The sequence below is a fragment of the Saccoglossus kowalevskii genome, chromosome 4, assembly GCF_978046115.1.
Source record: "Saccoglossus kowalevskii chromosome 4, keSacKowa6.1, whole genome shotgun sequence".
In the NCBI taxonomy this organism is placed as follows: domain Eukaryota; kingdom Metazoa; phylum Hemichordata; class Enteropneusta; family Harrimaniidae; genus Saccoglossus; species Saccoglossus kowalevskii.
Window position 1 is genome coordinate 25238165 of NC_140644.1, and position 22752 is coordinate 25260916.

General features: G+C 34.5%; 2 protein-coding genes across 2 annotated transcripts in view; one reads left to right on the forward strand and one right to left on the reverse strand.

Moving 5' to 3' along the window:
- Nucleotides 1-653: 653 nt before the first annotated feature.
- LOC100371272 (uncharacterized) lies at nucleotides 654-11626 on the reverse strand. Its single transcript, XM_085498577.1, has 5 exons — nucleotides 11470-11626; nucleotides 10356-10594; nucleotides 8931-9104; nucleotides 2884-4515; nucleotides 654-1953 (listed from the first exon to the last, which is right to left on the reverse strand). The coding sequence occupies exons 2-5, from the start codon at nucleotides 10584-10586 to the stop codon at nucleotides 1393-1395; spliced, it is 2598 nt and encodes an 865-aa protein (XP_085354703.1). The 5' UTR covers nucleotides 10587-10594; nucleotides 11470-11626; the 3' UTR covers nucleotides 654-1392.
- Nucleotides 11627-16631: 5005 nt separating this feature from the next.
- Nucleotides 16632-22752, forward strand: part of LOC100371118 (bridge-like lipid transfer protein family member 1) — a 71250-nt gene continuing 65129 nt past the window's right edge. Inside the window, exons 1-2 of the mRNA XM_085498347.1 lie at nucleotides 16632-17214; nucleotides 21614-21692. Of these exons, the coding sequence (XP_085354473.1) occupies nucleotides 16977-17214; nucleotides 21614-21692 (317 nt within the window). The 5' untranslated portion in view covers nucleotides 16632-16976. The remainder of the gene's footprint in view (nucleotides 17215-21613; nucleotides 21693-22752) is intronic.

The following is a 22752-nucleotide window of genomic DNA, read 5'->3' on the forward strand; positions in this document are numbered from 1 at the left end:
CTTTCTACCTGAATATGAATGGCAAATCTATTTTTTGTAGAAAATTTAATTTCAACATCAAATATCCATTTCTTCATTAATTTTTATTTGTTTCATCATCCTTTTTACACAAATTCATTTAAAAATGTTCTTCCATTCCTAGAAATTTATAAATATCCATAAAAATGAAGTGAATGGGTTTGTTGTGCCGAGTATTAAGATCTATAATTTGCTGGAAGATGCTAGGAGGGCAGAAGCAACTATAGACTAGAGGCATGAAAATTTACCAGTGGTATTAAAATATCTCATAAATCTAGAATACATTTTCAAAATTAATTTCTTTTTGTTCAAGCTCACTTCTTAGGAATGACTTACCACACCAAAGTACTAATTAGATGGGTTTTTTAGCATTGTTACAATTTTATTTCTAGTCTCAGTGACACTTCCCACTAGAATTTTTATACTTGTGCTGATTTTATTGGCCAGAACTAGAACTGGCCAAGGCTAAAAATAGATCCAATTGGGGCCAGTGCGCACCAGCTCAAAACTTTTCTAGTTTCTGCCAAAGTATTGTTAAAAATGAAAGAAAACGGCCAAAAAAAATAGGTGCTGATAGCTGAAAAGAATGTGTACGTAAATGCATCAAGTGAAATAAATACAAATGTATGTTCATAATAATATTTTTTTATTACAAATCATTCTTAAAAAAAAGTAAGTAGGTAGAATATAAACATTTATTGCCTAAATGGTCCACAAAATATACCAATTTTTTTTCTCAGAACCAGCCTTATATACTGCTGGAAATTTTTTTAAAAACCAGAAGCACATACTAATGCACACCGTAAAAGCCAAAAATGTTTGTTCCAGTATTATTTTTAGTAGAGCAGAGCAAATCATGTATTTGAGTATGCAGAGTAAATCTGATTGGTGCAAAATGTTTACTCAACAAAGTATACATATCCATGGAAAGATGAATTGCATTTTTCGGTTATCCATGGGTTGTATTTTTCAAAGTCTGCACTAATTTGCTTCAGCAAGCATCGTGACTGTTACCAAATGCTCCATACCTGTTAGTCAACTGATAATTCTTAAAAATGGATTTATTTTAATTGCATCATATATAGTCTCCACAATGAAACAAAACATAAAAATAAAAATCATATACACTATGAAACGTTGGATAACATGTTGCCACCCACGTTGCAATATCTCATAATACAGCTGAATTTGACAGGGAGTTATTGCTTTAATAAATATTTTATTACCGGTACTGTATATATAAACTACCTGATATATTTAATATAAACTACCTGATATATTTATAGTACCAGTATTTGTATCCTTGAATCTAGGAGTTGGACCAGCGTGTTTCACCAAAACTTACATTTTGATCAATTATTTATGAATTTTGTTTCAAACCTCTTCCCAAGAAAATGAAACATGATAACTGTACTCCCAGTTGTGATGAGTTTTAGTCTGAACCAGAGCCACTATGAACTTGCACTGTCCAGGTAAAAGATCTGATTGTATTGGTAAATCATGGGACGCAATCATATGTGCATAATCTATATTTATCGTCACATTGTATTTATTCTCCTTGCAGACATTAGCCATTTCCAGCACGCTTCCTGCTTTATTCTGTCTTTCTATTAAATAAACACAATTATTGTGAATGTTTTTGACTGCATTTTCAGTGCTAAGTACAGGTGGCATCCTATCCCAGGCAGGTGATTGGTTCAGTTTCACTGGCTGGCGTGGTTGTTTTAATGAGCAGATGCAAAGTTTGGTACTGACGCCATCATCAGCACAATTGTCGTACTGGCTATAGCTTGACACTCTCTCATAACTTAATAGCTTCATTCTGTGATGCTGGTTCATCACTGTCTCCACGGTAACAAAAAACACATCTTCTGTGTTTCCAGAGTTTTCACCAGCTGGAATATACAAGTCCATTTTGGTCCTAACGAGGTTGTCCTAGAAATAAACCCAAATAACTGTTTATCTGTCTATTAAAACGATATCTTTAATTAAAAATGACCACAGATGCAAACAATATCAATGCTGTGAAAGCCATTCCTTGTGCCCATTTACAACTCAAAAGTGATTCATAACTAGAGATTGTGACTTAATACCAGATTCAAATTTAACTTTGAATTGAAGAGTGATTTTTCCACAACCCACTGCACTCTACAGACAATTATTAGTCAAATAGACGTGTAATCTGGTGACATATAGGCTCTGTAGACAAGGAAGAACTGTTCATAGTAGTTTTGAAACATGTACTGAATCATAATTTTCTTTATATCTTTGGTACTGTCTCTTGGTACACTCAAAGTTGTTTTTGCAGATGTGTGTGCATTGTAATGTAATGTAATGTAATAAGTGATATGTTGATATCACAAAACTCAGTCGTAGAGCACCAACAGTTGATTTACTGATCCTTGGCAGATATTTCATGAAGATTTGTAAACCGAATGCTTCCCTCAAAATCAATTGATTTGATTTTGAGTTTGAACTTATTTTTGTTCACAGCTCAATGTCAAGATGCGAACCTTTCAGAAGAGAATACAGTGTTGAGATACCGTTACTTTATAAAAATTGACCATCATCAAATGGGTATAGCACAAGTTTGGAAATGGTTTTGAATTTGTTAAATCCCTAGAAATTTTGTAATGCTACTACAACAATATGACCCCTGCTTGTTTTGTCTTTCATGTACAATGCACAATTTCACCTCTCGGTGAATGTAAATGAAAATTGGTTGATATCTGGTGCATACGTGGCAAACTGAACACTGCCCTCTCAAGTTCAAATTGCAGAAAACATTGCAAAATCAGTTTTGATATGATAAACAAAAAAGACATACAAGAAAAAAAATCCTAATATGAATGAATATTTTCTCACCTCATTATGGCTTTCTCTAACGCTTCCAAACCGTGTCGCAATGAGTCTTCGACAAGAACCGAATCCAGTCTTGGCCTTTGGGTGGGCTGCTGTGAACTGCTCCTGTATGGCATTGTTTATTTGCCCTAACGCAAACTCCGCAATAATGGCGTGACTGCTATCATTTTTCACCCACGAATCAAATCCCTGACAGATGCATAGATTGGGTTGTATGCGTGGTATGTCATAGCATGATCTGTTGACTGAGATCAGTGACAATAATCCATCTCTTTGTATGCTGTATTTCTTATTTACATTTTCAACTTGTGTTTGTTTCTTGCTTGGCACTAAGGACTTCATCATGTAGTGCAAATCCAAAATGCTGACAAGCCTATATTGATTTTTGGATAAAGCGTTCATTCTCACAGGCCCAAGAACGTTGCTAACTGTCTTAGGAACAATAATAAAGAGAAAAGGATTAAAAAGTTCAATGCGTCCCTCTTCTGTTCCTTGGATATATCTTCCATATGCATTGCCATGATCTGCATACATAACTGTCAAAGCATGCTGTTTAGAGAGTTTATCAACTAATTGTGAAAGATCCTTATCCAGAGTTTGCACTCGTCTACCGGAATCTTCATGAGCCACATTTAGAAGAATATTGTTAAAATAAGGATGGCCAGTTTCATTCATTGCTTTTATGTACTGCTCAATGTACTCAAAAATATACTCGTGTTGGTACCTGCCATTGTAACAGACAGCATCTGGCCCATGAAATGGATCATGGTGATTATTCACCCGAAGAATCTCGCAACTTGATAGTGATGCATCAAATCGGTCAATCCCAGCCTTCTTCAGGGCATGCTGGAATATCCTCCATCTATGTGCTAAACTGCTTTCCTTTGACATCGCCAGAAGATCCTTCACAATTCCCCATTCCCAGGTCCAACATAAATCCTCTATCCAAGTAGTCTCATAGCCAACCTTTCTGAATTCATTCAACATTGCACCTGTGTTCAATGCTTTGGGCGGCAAGTCTAAAATACCAAATGGCTTTTCAACATCGTAGATTTCACCGGAGAAAAATGCTTGCAGATTTTCGTAAGTACGGCCTTTCAATGACTGCAATAACTTATAATCAAAGACGACAGCATGTTTGTGTGTATTAATCTGCTGGAATTTTTCAATTGTTTTTGGCAACGATCTAAAGAAATGATGTCTGGAGATGGAATCTAACATGATCATGTTAATATTAATTTTTTTATCAGTGGGTGCTACTCTCGGCTTATTAACATGCTGAGGCAGTATTAAAAGCTGATGAGCATAGTGCCCGATTTGATTCATTTTACCACCAATAAACATATCGTCTTCGTAAGCTTCATCACTTTCATAGTCATACCCAGCATAGTGTGATTTTTCATCATCCACTTCGCTTGAATCAGACGATAATTTTCTACATTTTATAAAAACAAACCCATAATGTTTTACTTTGCTTTTTCCTGATGTTAAGTCCTTGATGAAATCTTGCAGTTTTGCAATGGATGGAAATTCCTGCCATTCCAGTGTTCCTGTTGAATCATGTATGTTTGCCATGGAAACTGTCTTCTCAGGATCACAAATATCATTGTAGCATCTAACCATGTTATTCGTCTCCTAGTGAGGTAAACATATTTGAGTATTTGAGCACTTTCTTAGGGTCTTATAAAATGGGGGTAATGCCAACTTTACAATCATTGAAGAGTTATGACATGCTACACATACAATTCATGTATTATTAAAATGAATTTGAATTTAAAAGGTTTTCCAAATTTATTTTGGCACTTTTTTCCCGGCATCAAAGCTGAGCCTCCATTTTAAGGATATAGTATATTGTTGCATGTCATTACGAGGTGTAAATTCTTTGTAAATTTCTATTACTATTAGCCCAGTTACATCGCTAATTTTGTAAATCCATGGCCCTAGAATTAAATAATATAATAAATTTGTATTTAATATGAATGAATAAATATAAATAAATAAATTTGTTTTTAATTTGGTATTTTGAGTACCACAACCAAAACGCAGATATTTTAATACAGATTTAGTAGTGATATTAAATATTTGTAAATATTAAATATTATTCAGTTAGTTACCATGTACCTTTAAAAAAGGATTTAGCTCCATATATTGAATCAAAGTACAATGGATTAACACTGTTTTGGATTCAATGGTAATTCTTCATGCTGTTCATTTGTTATTGATTTTTCTACATACCTCATATTGTTGAAAATACTCACAATGATACATGTCACATAAATATGACACTTACACCAAACGATTAGAAATATTTCTTTTTGTCTGGCACTTATGGATGTATTTACAGAGTAACATGTTGCATGGCACTTTGAGTCAAATTTGTGTGCTGCACAAAAGGTTTTCCCTTTAACCTTTTAACCACCAGCTCCCTCTCCACAAAATACTCCTGTTTATAGTCTGCACTTTCCTTCCAAAAAATGGGACAAAAGTAGCCACATTTTTTGAGTAAAAACTGAAAATTGACTCAAATTGTGTCTGTTGACTCTAAATTTAGAATTCATTTTTAGAAATATTGAAGAATATAAGAAGGGCGGAAAAAATTGGGACGAGAAGGTCAATGTGGTGAAAAGGTCAAAGATGGTGTTATCACCATGTCTGTATTATCAAGTAAACAATAGGATCAAGTTATATGCTCATTTTATCTAATGATGTGAGACAATTCATAGAGATTTAATGGGGCTTTGGAACTACTGTATTAGTTATAGTTAATACATGGCAGATCTGATGGTCTGAATGTACACAGATCAGATGGTCTGAATGTGCACAGATCAGATGGTCTGAATGTGCACAGATCTGATGGTCTGAATGTACACAGATCTGATGGTCTGAATGTGCACAGATCTGATGGTCTGATAGTGCACAGATCTGATGATCTGAATGTGCACAGATCTGATGGTCTGAATGTACACAGATCAGATGGTCTGAATGTGCACAGATCAGATGGTCTGAATGTGCACAGATCTGATGGCCTGAATATTCAAATTTCAGTGTGTTTGAAATACTTTATTTTAGCTGGAATTAATTTTCATGCCAAGTGTATGTACTAAGTAAGAACAAAATCTATCTGTAAACAGCCGAGAACTGTTTCCTGAATGTAAGAAATGCTTGATTTTGATTATTTTACAGCACAAAAAAGGGCACCATTCGGCCATCTTGAATCAGATTGGAAACAAATTTCAGTGCATATAAATGGAATCAATCCAGTCATGTCTAAAATGTAGGTCCGGACACATACACGAACACATGCACAGATGTACACACAGAGGTCAATTCATCACTAAATCCGAACGAGGACTAATAAGCTTACTGCTATAATAAATAATATATAAAATTTATTTTATAATTAGAAGCATAAATACAACAGCTGTGGGTATATACAATACATGTATTATATTATGAACAATAAACATTATTTATGAAGCACTGAGCTTCTTGACTGAATGTTTTGATTTGGCTAAATAAATATTAAGTTATAAAGGGTACATGTATTTGCATAAGTCACAAAACATTTGTTAACTGAACCTTGTATGAAGTTGAAACCTGTCCAAACAGAATAGATTTTCTGATAATGGAACAATGAATATTCTAATTTGGGCCATATTACTATCTAACCCATGTCATTAGGTAAACTCCCAGAATACATTGCGCACACACACACATACATACATTGCTATATGTTCCGAGGACCTCGTTGAATTAACTTTTAATATAGTTGCGATATGAACTCAATTAAAATACGTTCCTATATAGGGTTGCGTTTTAATTGGAGTTTAATTAAACTCAATTACAATGCAATTCAATGTAGAATTGCATTTTAATTAAGTTTAATTAAACAAGTCATTGTCAATGACACGTCCCCGTTCCGTTCATATTTGAGTGACATATACATTCAAAGCAGATCATGACCGAAATCTCAGACCACTTTCAGTGGTCTGATCCGAAATGCACCTGCATATGTACAACACATTGTACTAAATCTGAACAAAATCCATCCATGCATGACTGAGATCCGGTTCCGGAATTGTGAAAATACGTGATTTTGATGCATTTTCGGCCTTAAAATGGCCATCATTCAGCTATTGTTAAGCGGATCATGAAACAAATGCACATATCTATTTGTGACATGATGTACCATGTGTGTGTGAAGTTTGAACTTGATCAATCCAGACATGTCTCGGATACGAATCCAGAACTGAATTCTTTAAAACAAAATGGCCGCCAGTCGGCCATTTTGAACTTGATCAGAAAAAAAAAAAAATGTCGTGCATCAAGGTCCTATTATGTTTAGTGTATGTACCAAATTTGAACAAAATCCGTCCATGAATAACTGAGATCCGGGTCTGGAATGGTGAAAATGTGCGATTTCAATGCATTTTCGGCCTTAAAGCGGCCGCCATTTGGCTATCGTTAATCGGATCATGAAAAAAATGCATGTGCATATGTCCCATATGCATGTGCATATGTGCATATGTCCCATGTGATGTATAAGTGAAGTTTGAACTTAATCGGTTCATGCATGTTCGAGATACAGGTGATCACACACGCACGGACGCACACAGGGCAAACCTTAAGTCCCCGTTTTCGGACTACGTCCGAACGGGGACTAATAAAAGTTGAATATTCTGAGACTGAACATAGAAATGTTTGCAAAGCTTAGGTTTAGTAAAAGGGGAAGGTATGGTACAATTATATTAATAATAACTATGACTAAATTTTGCCAAATTCACTATGACTATCAACACATTCAGAATTTGGCGTACTATCAAAACACAGTTTTTGGTCTAATTTATTGAACCTTAAATGCAAATGATTTCTGAGATTTCATTGAGAGATAGAGACAAAAGTTTGTTTACCGTTCAAATAGTGTTTCATTCTTTCTACCGATCTGTGTAATCAAGGTATTAGAACAGTAAAGAATGAAGAGCTTTTTGAGGGGCAAATACAAGTAGTGTGTGTCTCACACTCTCAAATAGATCTTTGTGAGCATTTTTTCTAACACATAGTCTGGTGAAAGCTTCCACGAATATTCAACGGAATGGAGTAGAACGGCATCAACAGGCAATGTGTTTAAGGTCCACTGGAGATTTTCTTATAGAACAAAATGTTTTTGTAAGGTTCAGAATCAAATTTTATTTCACACGGTTTTATTTAGAATTTTCATGAATTTTTCTTTAATTTTTTTCTGAAATTTTTGAAGAAACTGTGCTTATTTTCGGGGGGCTTACCGGTAATCTCTTTACACAGTGATTTAGCTATAATTTTCACACATGTTGTTATCGTCATTTGATAGTAAAACAAAACCAACAAAACAATTTTGCTTATACAAGAAAATAAATGTCAATTAAAACAAGCTGCCTCTTTGCTGAGATAACTCCACTGTTAGCAATGCACAAGAATTGATATCACAAAATAAACAAATCTTAGAGAGGCCGTCCTGTAGTTCCTATATGTATAATGTCAAAGCAATCGGATTTGCGGTCGAAAATATCACTTTTTACCAAAAATGACAAGAATATTCACCAAAATTAGAGAATTAAAGATATAATTACAAAATGAACAAATCTGAGAGAGGTCAACATGTAGTACCTATATATGTAATATCAAAGCAATTGGACTTGCAGTTTTTAACAAGAAGTTAAAACTATCACTTTTTACCAAAAATGACAAAAATATTCATCAAAATTAAAGAATTGAAGATATCATCATGAAATGACCAAATCTGAGTGAGGTCCACCTTCAGTGCCTATATGTATTAAATCATACTACCGGTAATCAGCCTTGCGGTTTTCCAAAAAAGTCGAAAATATTATTTTTTACCCAAAATGACAAAAATATTCAAATCTAAGGAACATATACACCAAGTATCAAAGCAATCAGGCTTGTAGTTTTCAAGAAAATGTCAAAAATGTAAAAAGTTGACAGGGACGACAACGACGGACAATCACTCATACGATAAGCTCTGCTTAGCGGAGCTAAAAAAAAAATGTCCATACCTGAATATCACAGATATTATAGTACTCTTGGTGTTGGCATGTTTCCAATGGTGAGTTGAAAAACAATTCATCAGCCAACTGGCAGGAACCTCTAATGGGATGGATTCGGTGACAAGACACATTCTCTGAATTGTAACTGTGACCAGCAAGATGAGGAATAGAACACCGACCGTCCTGCCCGACAAAAAATATTGTATTACATATTAGATATTACATATTGTATATTACATATACTGTGGAATACTTTATTTTCGCTGGAATTAATTTTCGCTGAAAAGGCTTTTTTGGCATTTTGTATAGAATTTATTTTCACTGATTTTTGACGAGTTTAATGTGAAATATAGGAAAAAAGGTATATTCGCTGGATTTCATTTTCATAGAATCATCCCTTCAGCAAAAATAGTGAAAATAAATTCAAAGTATTCTACAGTATTATAATTTCACCAAGACCTACATTCATCCAGCATGTGTTAAAACACTTACAATCCATTGTAACCTCCTTAGTGTGAAACATTATACCTTTGAGAGCCAAACTACCAAAATTCAGATGCAACATTTATATGCACAATTTATTAAAGCAGAGGGGTTGTCACCTGCGCACCTCGGGAAGCGAGTCCCAACCGACGTGAACAACACATGCTTGAAGCGCAAAGGCTCATGGGTGGACGCTTGTTTGTAAACAATGACACGCTATGGCCATCTGACGTATACGCGGGTGACGACACCCCTGCTTTAACAAGGCCCAGAAAAAGGGCTTCAAGTCAATTTGTTTTCTAAAATAAATATGTGCAGGGTTTTGTTTTTTTATTTTAAAATTGTCAAAAAATCATCCAAAAGATTTTTTTCTGGGGATAATTTTCAGATTAATTTTGAACAAATCTGTAAATAGTGGGCTTCATCACTAAAATTTTATTTGAAATCATATTACAAATTAATGCATTCAATCAATATTAAATATCCTATAGTCACTATGATTCATAATGGCATACATCATTTAGATGCAATGGAAAAATTATTGTTTTTTTGGACATTATTATCATTTAAACTAAAGTTTCATTAATCAGTAAAAAAAAAAAAATATGTGGAAAGATTTAGCTAATTAGTTTATATACAAATAGAGAATTGTCACTGTTTGGACAACATGCTTCAAAACATCCCATCTACTGTAGGTCAGATGGTATGCTGTCATGTAAATAGCTGGTAAATAATGTGCATCATGAATAGGTCTTATGCGTGACCCCTAATTTCAAATATTAAATTGATGTCAAAAATAATGAATAAAATTACATTGAAAGTAAATATGAATTTATCATCCCCATCGCTAGAGTACCAGAATGTTTGTATAAATCATGCATGAATTGATAATAGCCCACTTAACATAACTATGTGAAATATTCAACTGTAGATATGCAGTCACCAACTTACCTGCTTGTGCAAATCTAGTTTCCTTGCGACATTTCCCATCAGTTTGTTCATATTATTAACGGCGTACCTATCACTTGTCTTCAACTTGCTGTCACTCGCATACTCGAAAAGAAATAGCAGAACGAATATGCTCAAGGCAGCAACACAAAACCGAGATAAGTAATGTCGAGTTCGGACTCTTGTATTCATTATTCCTAGCACTCTACGACGTAGATTCATGTCACGCAACATAGTGTGCCCTGTACATGAAAAATGAAAAGTGTGATGAGACGTTGTTTGGGTAGATCATGTGTTAACTGCCACGTACCCAGCACAACCTCCCCACTCAACCTTACCACCATAGCCAACCCCATCCACTACCCGCCACATGGCTGTCACCAATTAATTAATTAATAACTCTTTCTTGATTTTAGAATTCACATGATTCAGATTTAAGTGAAAAATAAAAACCTAAACTTACTTTGATATTTACAGTTTTAAAAGAGTTTTTATACTGTCGTTTGAATTTGGTAGCTGCATAATACTTTTATTTACCCCTAACTATAACCCTATCCTCCAGCACTCCCCAATATAATTGTATGTTACTAAAGTAACTTTTTTCCAATCAGACATTGTTGGGTCACAGATTCGCCCTGTCAAATATGCACACTATGATCTTATAGCCGGCATCCAGATTTATAAATAGAACACGGTTTATAAAGACATACTAGTATTACTACCGGTATTAATAGTAATCTCTGGTAATACCTACATGTACTAAATGTAGCGGCATTATGTAAATACCCTGATCACATTATGAGAGCCGTGATTGTGTGACTGCGAATCGATAATAATGTTCTACTAGTGCTGTATTTTGACACGGAAGGGGTGACACTGAGTGATCGGACATGTTTGTTACAGTCAAGCGAAACTATCACTGAAAATGTACTTTTTGATATAAAACAATTAGATCAGACTGAAGCTACCACGTGTGCACAGAGTATAGAGATCACCATGACAACGGTTTAATATACTGCCGCGTTATTGCTGTGCCATTTTTTAAGTAAAACTGAACCGTTCATCGAGTTCGTCACCCCAATGTGTGCTAAGTCAATGTATGTTTGAACGTACGTACATTACTAGTATTCGAGACTCGTTTCCACGCGTTTCTGTGCACGTCATTGGTTTCAGTTGCAGACGAATATAGAAGCCAGTACATATATTGTTCGTTTATATGTATATTCCTCTCCGTCGTCAAATTCCTCGCCAACTGCGACCTGCAGACCAGATCAACGTACAAAGCCGTGTCGGATAAAAGAATAAGTATACCTAGCTGGGGAGCTTTGTGTAATACGCGTTCACTTAGGGAGTCTTAACAATCTTTCTCGATCCGACTTGATGAAGATTCAGGCTCTTGCGACAAATTGGAAGAAATAACTCACGTTTAATGAAAATACGTATTATTATTTCTTAAAGTAAAGACAAATTATGGACCCAGTCCAATTCTAATAAATAGTATCATGAATGGTCTTTGCTTTGGTCGTGCAGAATATCCAAAAGTGTGTATTTTTGTGTTGCATTTGATGTTGAAGGAATCTTCCATATGGAAACGTTCCATTTCCCAGTGCAGGAAAACATATGCCAAACAATTTCCATTTTTTTTCAAAAAGGACACGCACACTTTTAGTTTCTATTCACATTTCAATTGTTCTTGTACATGTATGTATAATTTTTGAAATAACAGAATTAAACAATGGAATGACTCTTTTTAATTTACAATTGTTGATTTTTATTTTTTTCACAGTTAAAAAAATAATGTGATTTAAGAAGATAAACTATATAACATTCTCACGTAATGTTTGTTCTGTTGACACGAATAGGTTGCCGTGACTACCTGATGTTTATTACTCACTACTAGTGTTTACTGCGTGTTCAAATAGTTACCTTGGTGATGCATGTCTTCTTTCTCTGCATGCCTACATCCTTACACCGAGACTTCGGTCTTAGTTTATATCCGCATGTGACAGACATGGTCTTTACCATCAATAACATGTTTTCAGTTTCTTAGGTAACTGGATTATCATCATGTACACAACGATTTGGCAAGCGATGGAGGCTATTATATTTCTGGTAATCGAGAAGATATGAACTAAAAATGTGTACCACCTTCTGATTTATCAAATTCTCTCAACAAAAATATGCAACAAAAAAGTCAGTAATTTATTTATTTATTCAGTGTCTGTGAATTATTGCTGTACTAATTATGAGAATTTTAACTCACCTGAAACAAATAACGCCCTCTACGGCGCTTACAGAGAAAAACGTCTTTGTTTTTACCATGTACTCCTTCTTACTGTTCACCTCGTACTTAGCCTACATTTTTTTAATAATTGCGTTAAATGACCCTTAACTTAATTATAAAGTTTACTTTATTTATTCTTTCATTCATTTATATATTGAATTATTCAAGTAAAGAAAAACGAGACAACTGTTAGTAATATAGTAGACATGGGCTCTTTTGAGTTACATACTACCGGAAAAGAAATATCTTCGAGTTCTAAACAAATCAAAAGTATTATTTATTAGTTGGCATTCATTTATTTCTTCCTCAGTAGCGGGAGTTATTTTTTCAATGAGAATTTCGTTGTATCCTGTCAAAATACCCTCTGGTATGCCCAACGACATTTTTATCCAAACATACAATTTAGACAAAAACAAACTAAAGAAATGTTAGCCATATTAATAAATTCAGTAAGTTATATATGTTAATATAAAATAACCACACAAACTGTCACACAGTCAGAATGATGAAACGTTGGATCGATCTGTTTACGTCGTTGTCATGGTGAAACCAAAGTAGTACGTCCGCGGGTGCGCTAGGGCAGTGACTGGTTCAAGTTGGCAAGAACCGGTCGTTCGTACTCGAAGATAAAATTACGGCGTTGTTCGCCGTTGTTATTAAATATACATATACAAGGCCGTTTACATATACAAGGCCGTTGCTGTTTATGATGTCAAATATTTCCCAGCCACCCACAGAATTCACACAATATTCTTTACAACACCTGTGAACGTTCTTCCCGAGACGTTCTGTGTCTGCACTTCGGCGGGTGAAGTTATGGACACGATCTAGCATGGCTCAAGACAGACTCAGTGCTCTTGCAATGTTACTAGTACACCGAGACACAGACATCATTTCTTCCCCAGAAGTGATTTATTCGAGGAAAGCTAACTGGAGATAAATTAATATGCTATTGCCTAAGTTGTAAACATAAACTGTGTATTGTACAACTATCAATTGTATTATTAATCAGTCCTGTACATTAATGTTGCTTATATATGAAGATAGAACAAAAGTGTTTCAGGTATTAAAGTTCATCCCGTGTTTTGTATATATTCATAAAATATATCAAGATGATTTTATTGTTAAAAATAGATAGATATACCCACCAGCCTCTACGCCTTTATACATTTATACGCATTTTATAAAAAATACATTGCTGCCCCCCTAGTGAAAAAAGCTAGCTACGGCCCTGATATATGTGTTCTTGTTAATGAAGCAACTTATGAGCAATGTTATCACAGCAGATCACAAGTCTGTGCTGATCAGGGGAGCCACAGTTGTTATCATAAAAAAATATGACGTCACAGTGTATTTCGATGTTGATGGTTGCGCCTCCATGGCAATCGCTAATTTTACTGCGTGGGGGGGGGGGTCTTCCAAGAGCCCTTCAGGGTTTATAAAACTCAACATACACCAAGTTCTCTCAATCGTAGTATTCCATGTGATGTACACTTAAAACAAACATCACAATTGCGTGAAATTAGTTAGCTGCAGTTCTGTAGCTCGCTTGGTTTCGCTGTCTGTCATTTGGTTCGTCGTGGTGTTAACGCGAAACCAGGGAGCTACAGTTCCATCCTATGCGAGTTACCCTATTTTACCGACCTGAAATCAGGTCGGGCCGTAACAGCCGTTTTTTTTTTCATTATTTTCGCCTCAAGTTTCTACTTTTCTACTGTCGATGGGTCCCGAAACTATTTCATCAATTATTTTGAGGGCGATTGTCCGAAATTGGTCGTATATTCATGTATCCAAGTATAAAATATCGTACTTCTAAATATAGTTTCTTTCTGCTATGTTTCGAAAGAACTACTTTGTTATTCTCAGACCTCATTTGCATATGTGGTGTGGAAATACTGATTTTGATTTCAGGGACGAATCAAAATAAACTGCAGTACATATGTAATAATGTGAAATACTTCATTTTCACTGTAAACATTTTTCCGCTAAAATAAATTCCAGTGAAAATGCCATTTCCCTCAAACTCCATTGAGACTTGACACAGCACAGTGAAAATTGGATTCACACGTAATGCTTGAAAACGAAAATAAATTAAGTGAAATTCTATGTTACTTCATGAGAGTTGGAAATGAACAAATTATATGACATCCAACCCTACCACTTTATACACAGTGTAAACTACACCCCAAAACATCCATTCACCGATGTATTCTATTTGACAGGAGAAATTGAAATAAACAAATTAACTTAACTTAATTATAATTTCAGCTTGTGGTTCAGCACTGGTTAAATAAACTACCTCGTTAGTCATTGCCTACATCAGTGACTTTAGAATCTGTGTTTCAATCCCAGGCATTTCACTTGCTATTAATTGCATGGGAGTGCCAGTCTTTTATTTTCTATTGCAATGTCAATTTCTTGCGATTACTCGGAACATGAAGCTGTAACCACAGACCGTCTAGGTGCTGTAATTAAATCCTGTATAAGCACCGGTTAGGCAGGCTTCAACTATGTATTTGAAGCCAGCTGAGAGGTAAATCCAATCCAATAGATTTCTCATTGTTTGGTAACTATTTGCTGCAAATGCAACAAAAATCGATATAAAAATATTACCAACACAGCATTCTACAGGTTACTTGTAATATATAGTATTGCATTGGATTTTGACGATGTGAAACACCAGCAACATAGATAGAAAAGATAATACGGCTATTGCGAAATGTGTATTAGGAACAAACATCGGACATGAGAATTTTGAATTAGCATTTACCAAGAAATAAAAAAATCCATGTCCATTCGCGGCCATCGCATAACGATAGAGCATAATCGATATTTCATATTCCATTAACACAATTGTTATCCCTTGAAGTGTCCAGAGGTATATCAATGTACATGCGAGTATACTCCATATGTCCATTTTCACATAAGTAGAAGGCGTGGAGAATACCAGGTATGAACCACGTAACGTATAATGCGTGTATCACACTTTACCGCTTTGAGCGTTTTGATATTCAACAATCGCATACGATACACGCGGTGATATTTATTCTAACAGGGATTGTCCATTGAAGCACGGGTAGATTTAAAAAAAAAATACAGAGGAAATTTCATGAAACAAATATTTAAATATTTTACGTCACCCGAATTCTACTAGTCGTCCAATCACAAATTCCTCGCACAATTTTACAACGCGTTACGCTGTCCCCTGTGAAAACCTGTCCACTCCCGCACCTCGACACACAGGCAAGATATGCATTCGAAAAAGGCGCACAAAGCCCGGGGATCAGACAAGATAAATTCTCACGGAACATGGAATATGCAAATGCTTTAGGATAAATGTATCTGCAAGAGCTATTCGGGGTTGCGTCTGAATCCGTCGCCGAGGGCGCAGAAACCATGCTGAACCAAGACTGTGTGATATCGATTATTTTGGAAACTAAAACATGATATCGGCTATCGGCTGGTATCTAGTGTAAGAAATTTAAGATACCAGCCGACACCCCCCCCCCCCCCCCGCTCATAGAGACTGCGTATACTTAGTTGATTATAGTTCTTGGGGTCCCTGTGCCGTGACGTCATCGACAACTTGAAACCGATGAGTAGAGTCTAGTGTATTTTACGAATTATTTGCAACTCCGAACACTAGATGACCTAAATGATAATTACACAGAATATTTCCCGGCAAATAGTCACTCCAGTCTCAAAAGCTTTTTTCCCATCCAAGATATCAAATTAACATCAGCAATTCATTAAGACAGAATTGCATAGCTGTTTAGGGGTAGGTGTGCAAATACTATCTTCATGTTTGAAAAGTTTTAAAAAGATCTTAATAACTGAAAAGAGTATACAGTGTTTAAAAAAACGTTCATTGTTGGAATCATTTAGTATCCATTATTGGTGAGTACGACCTCACGCGGTCAAAATTACAAATTCTGGTTGGCATGAAAATAGCGCCACCTAGCAATAATGTTTGTATTCTTTCATTCAACATGGCGTCTACAAATGTGTTACTGTTACAACAATGAGCAGAGCCCCATGAAGTCGTGTTTTATTGGGGGATGTGTTATTTCAAATCAACAAGTACGTAAAAATGACACCAAGATGAGCATGGAAGATCTCAGTATGTGTGTTGCTTCCTTGGATGTCTGATTGTCAATCAGTTTGCAGCTAAACTTGTACGACTACCTGCTGGTGCGGCGTCTCGACCCATCTCTGTGCGTCCTCTCGTTTGCATGAGTTCATCCGGTTTCGCTCATCCGATCACCTGAACACTGCCCAAAATAGCCCGCAACAATACACGATTTCAACCAGGATCGCTTGCTACTACAGTGTTTTGCAACATGTCCACCTCGGTCACCCCAATAATAACAACAATCCCGGACAATGAGACGATACAAACAACCGATGCGCCTGAACTGTCCGAGCTCATTTTCAAATCAGATGTTATATGGTTGATGTTCACGACTCTGATGACAGGTCTCTGGATTCTGTATCTCGTTTATTATAACTCACGTATGTTCGGGTTTGTGCTAACCAGGATTATTAATAAATTTGTAACAGGTGGATACGTTAAAATAGGTAAGTGAACAAGAATTTATTTTGCACTAAGTATGCATTCTTTGTTTGTTTATGAGTATTTACATTGATGTGTGCATTTCAAGGAGGGATATGAAATAAACATGCAGTCATCACTAAGTTATTTTGTATTGTTGTCTCACAGCGTGCAAATTTCTAATTCATTAATAATTAAAAGTTTTGCCATTGCGTAATTTAATTATAATGCTTGCAAGTTCTCTAGTTATTAGTTGTTCACAGTGATTCCCCTCCCCGGAGTGTCCATTGAATGTTCAGTGTAGCCCACACATTATAAATTTATAATTTCACAAGTGACAAATTTTCACAATATTGTAGCAGTGAGAATTTCTCAGAATTCACATGAAGTGAAATTTTCATGAAAATTTGCATACAGTGAACATAAATTTAAGAACCTTGTATACAGTTAATTTTTATGTAGATAATAATAAATAATATTTTCTGTATTTTTTTACTGATAAAAATACATGTAACATGTGGTTTTCAACCTTTCCTGGCATAATGTTTTTTGTAATTAATAACAATCAGGAAATAAAATATAGAGAATTAATCTGTACAATCATAATGCATTTTTCCACACAGGATTTTCCACTTCAAACATTTAAGCATTGCTTTTATTGATATACTCTGTAAGTCGCTCAAATTTCCATTCAATTTGTGTCGTGAGATGATAAAACTAAAATATACTGCAGTTAACAACATCCCTTGGTAATCTGAAATAGATGTATATTTTCATATGCTGGCAGTGAATGTTATTAAACAGTTCAATAAAAAGTAATGGTTTTCTGGGATTTCTCAACATCCAGATTAACTTTATTTTATAATACATACATGTACCCTGTCTTAGTATGTACTTGTTAACCTATTGAATTTTTCCAACCAGAATTTTGTATTTTTCTGAAATTACTTTGTCAATTCATTTTGAACCGAATGGACATCAGTTGTCATTGGTTTACATCACTTGACCAATATTTTGGAAACAGTTATTCAGGTTTATTCAGTGAGAGATGAAGTTGTCTCCATCTTTCAAAGAGTTCATGTGTGCTGTGGAATGCCACACTATTGTAAATAATGTCACAGCTGAAACAGAATTAATGACCTCCTAAAAATATCTGAATTGTTTGTATAAGACAGTATAAAGTTAAAAAACAGCTCTTCAGGTCACTTCAAATATAAGTGACACCAGACAGTAAAGGGGTTGATTTTCACCCATTTTCAAAATTGTCTTTAAATATAGTGTAAAGAAATTATATGAAATTCCTTGGAGACATCAAGGTCAAAATGGTAGAGCACCAATACAATTGGCTTTGATGTCTCAGTAAAATCAAGCCATGACAACTAAATAATAAAATGTAGATATGGTTTTGGCCATATCTGTAAATAAGACATTTCTATGGCAACCAGTAATATAAACTTCTTGAATTTTAAGCAAAATGTGTCACACTATTGTCACACTATAAAACCCTTAATTAAATCACCAAAACTAAAATTTAAATATAAGTTAAATCAGCAAATTTCAACTGTTTATACACAGCATGTAAGCGATCTAATTATATGAAATATTGTATAATAAATAATCGTTAATATGTTTTTATTATTACATTTCATCTTTATTAACCCCTTAATTACATTATCGAATCGTGTACATATAAATTTAATCAATACATTTCAACTATTTACATACAGCATGTATAGTGTTTATAAATATATGAAATATTATATAATAAATAATCGTTAATATGTATCATTATTGGACTTTGCATGTACAAATATAACTGTACTTTGTTAAATTATAAACAAACAAAATTCGGTGAATCAATTTTAAAAGCAATATGGTATGAGTGATTATTTCAGATATAGGACAGCTACATGTGAAAGAGAGAAATGTGTATTATTTGATCACAATGAGGTAAAAAATCCAGCATTTAAATACCCTGTCACAGTCGTCTCTGTAACAGATGGACTCAGTATTATACTGTGGGTTGCATAGATGTATCCATTCTAACTCTGAATTTGATTTGAATTCATTTTCTCTGAATGGGAAAAGAACATTTTATAATTGCATTTGACAAATCCGTGAAAATAGATTATGTTCAAAAATGTTTTCTATTTCCTTCATTTCACTGGTATTTATTTAATTTATATAATATTGACTGATTCTAGGTTGAATATAAAGAAATAGATTTTGTAGAGGATTTTTTTTTTCGTGCTGATCATTAATACAGAGAAAATAGAAAACAATAAATGACAATAAAATAATTTTCACTGTTTTGATTTTTTTTGATTTTTTGCTTATTAGTTACTTGCAAAGCTAAAATGGTTTTCAAAATTGTATGTTGTAGTGTAAAGTGCAGAAACTCATTTTTATCATCAGAATGGTTTTTGCTATTTCTTTAAAATATGTCACAAAATGTTTGCAAACGCTGCCTTAAACTCTGTTTGCAGTGCTCTTAAATTATGTGGCAATTTGAACTTTGACCTCTGAATCTTAGCAATTTCAAATAAAATAGTATGTAAAGCCTGGCAAAAATAAGGCCAGACTTTTATTATCACTTGTTTCGCGAACCCGTTGAATGAACAGGAGCCGAAAATGAAATAAAAAAAAACATTTTATTTCAGCGTAATTTCTCGCACCCACCAACTTGTAAGTGAAAAAAATTGCTAAAAAAAAATTATTTTTATCTTCATTTTTTTTCCACCCGCCGCATAACAAACTCAAGTTGCATTTTCATGGGAGTATCATAATCAAAGTACCAAAGTCCTGCGCAGATGAGAAACAAGGTTATACATGGAATAAAATTGTATTTCATTTCTTCTCTCCGAATGAATGAATGACTTACAATTTGTTGAGAATCACACAAATCTAATGAAAAAAAAGAATTAATTTTATTTTTTTCCCGCCCTCCTTATGAAAATTGCCTTATAAAAACTTGAGAAACAAGGAATAAAAAAAGTCTGGCCTAAAGTTAAAAAATGTGTCCCATGATTCCCTGATGCAATCCCTTGGATTGACAAGTTCCCCTTTAAGTAGGCGTGTCATGTTTATTTCTGTGACTGTGCATGTCTATTGCATATAAAATGTAGTGATGTACTAGTACATCTTCACAGTTGTCTAACACTGCCATCAAGATGTAAATAAAAACACCCACTACTGGTACACTGTAGGCTCACGATTTCTAGTATTTACTGTAAAATGACTAATTTTCACTGGTTTTAAATTTCGCTGATTTTACTATTTCAGGCATATTCAATGGGTTTTATCATTTAGATAATGTGTTCTATGCTAAATTCTACATATTCAGTGGGTTTTAATTTGGCGCAAAATTAAAACCCAGTGAATAATTGACCCCTTCACAGTACCCCAGAACAGTACAGAACAGTAACCACATCATTCATGTATGCAAATAATCACTACATATGGCAGGTATACATAATACTGTAAAATCTGTATTAGAAGCCACGGCTTCTATTAAAATGGTGGATTGCAACAGAGGGGATGCAGCTTCTATTAGAGCATCTACAAAAATGTACACATAACCTTTATTGATATATTTATTGATATCGTATCCCTTCTGGGATCTAGATTAGAATACAATAAGGATATAAGGAACAATAAAATACATATGGAATGTGTAGTTCGCTATAAAAAGTACAGAAGCAAGACCTTCTTGTCTCAGGTTCTCCTAAAAATTCTAATTGCTAAATGAAAGGGTACCAGCATTTTACAGTGTATATATTTGAATAATTTTGTTTTATTGATTTAGTTAATTAGTGGTTATACTATATGCTAAATATAGGGCCAAACAAAACAAACGTGACAATTTTGTGTGTGTCTATTTTTTAATGGCCAAACTGCAAAGTAGCCACTGGAGGGCGCTTATTTACTGTTACCAACTTACCTACCTCATCTATTTTTTTGATAATGTCAGGCATACCAAAAAAAGATGTTTATAGTCCATCTTTTTTTCTTTTTACTTATTTCACCAATGTACAGTGCCCTCAATTGACAAACCTGCAAAATTTGTACACCATCAAATATTTAAAACAATTGCCTCACCACCTGCTTCTTTATGAAAAACTGTTCAAGCAGAAACATGGACATCATTATTAGACACAGTATGGAATGTCACAAAATACAGAAAATAAACAACATTTAAAATCACAAATAATTGCATTTTTCTACATAAAATAGTCACCTCTGGCCCTGAGTACCGTATATTTACTTTACACAGGAAAACTTTCTAGCAGTAGAGTTCCATGATTTGAACTTTGGTTTTACACTACCAGTGAACGGTCTATGTACTTTTTTTGTTGTGTTTCTATTTTCTATTTCAAAAACCAGAGAGTAGAAACAAAACTAATTTTGTCTAATTTTGCCTTTCAGGTTCATTTTCTGTGTCGTTGTTGTCGGGTAAAGTTATGTTCCGTGATTTCCATTTTATGAATGAAGATTTCTCCCTAAGGTATGTACACCAGTAAACTCAGTGTTTGCCTTGCATTGCACACGATGTGAATTCTGTACACCCGTTTTCTCACAAATTAGCAGTGCGATCAATATTCGGCAACAAAAATACAGAAAAAGAAATCAATAAAAGTCATATGAACCATACTCCGCATTACCGACTGTCGTCAAATATCATGTTTTGTTACAAATATGACAAAAATGAAAATGTTTGGTATTTATTTAAATATGTACAGCTGTTTACGAACACAGATGTGTGTTCGGAATGTTTGAGGCCAATTATTCAGTATTTTATCGCATTGTGTGCTGTCAGTAGAATTATTAAACATATAGATATACCATGGTACATTGATATGGTCACATACGACTTACAGTGATATGTGTGTTTGTTAAATAATGTATACTTTGCTCCACTTACATTAAGTTAAGACATAAAAAACACTGATAACTGAAATATATACATAGAAGCTCGTTCAATTAAAGGCCCAATTCCAAGGCAAGTGTGAATTGGAGGTGTGGCTATGCTAATGAGTGTTGTTAATCACTTGCATAGCCTATGACGCATCCTGTTTCAGGGGTCCAACATCACGTGACTTTGATTGACAGTAGTTAATTATTCAAGAATTGTAGCGCGTCCCTTTCCCCGACTTTTATCCGCCAAAATCTCAGCTCGTACACTCTTTATTGTCATAAATATTACACACAGTCACTGCTGTGGTATTCATAGTCACATACATCCACTTTGGCACGACATAATTGACCTGTGAGTTCGAGAAAAACGCGTTTTTTACCGGAGCTTGGCTGGAGTTGTTTACTACAGCGTGACAAGCAAGGAAATAATCCCTATTGTTTAGGAGCGTATTTATAGTATACCTGGGCCTTTAACTGAATTAGTTTTTATGTCCATTGCAACATACTGGCAGCAAAATAATATTCATTGGCCTAACCCTTATATGTATCAACTGAAAGATTTCATGTATAGTACATTCTACATCTAGCATAGACTGTCAACAGTCATACCTAATATTAATCTGTTATTATGTTATTGAATATTGTGTATG

What these genes read in the sequence shown, in the direction of transcription:
- LOC100371272 (XM_085498577.1), bottom strand. Translation starts at nt 10,586, where the DNA reads ATGTTGCGTGACATGAATCTACGTCGTAGAGTGCTAGGAATAATGAAT. An exon ending in AACTAGATTTGCACAAGCAG is followed by an intron (nt 9,105 to 10,355) that starts GTAAGTTGGTGA and finishes TTTGTCGGGCAG; the next exon opens with GACGGTCGGTGTTCTATTCC. An exon ending in ATAATATCTGTGATATTCAG is followed by an intron (nt 4,516 to 8,930) that starts GTATGGACATTT and finishes TTACCTCACTAG; the next exon opens with GAGACGAATAACATGGTTAG.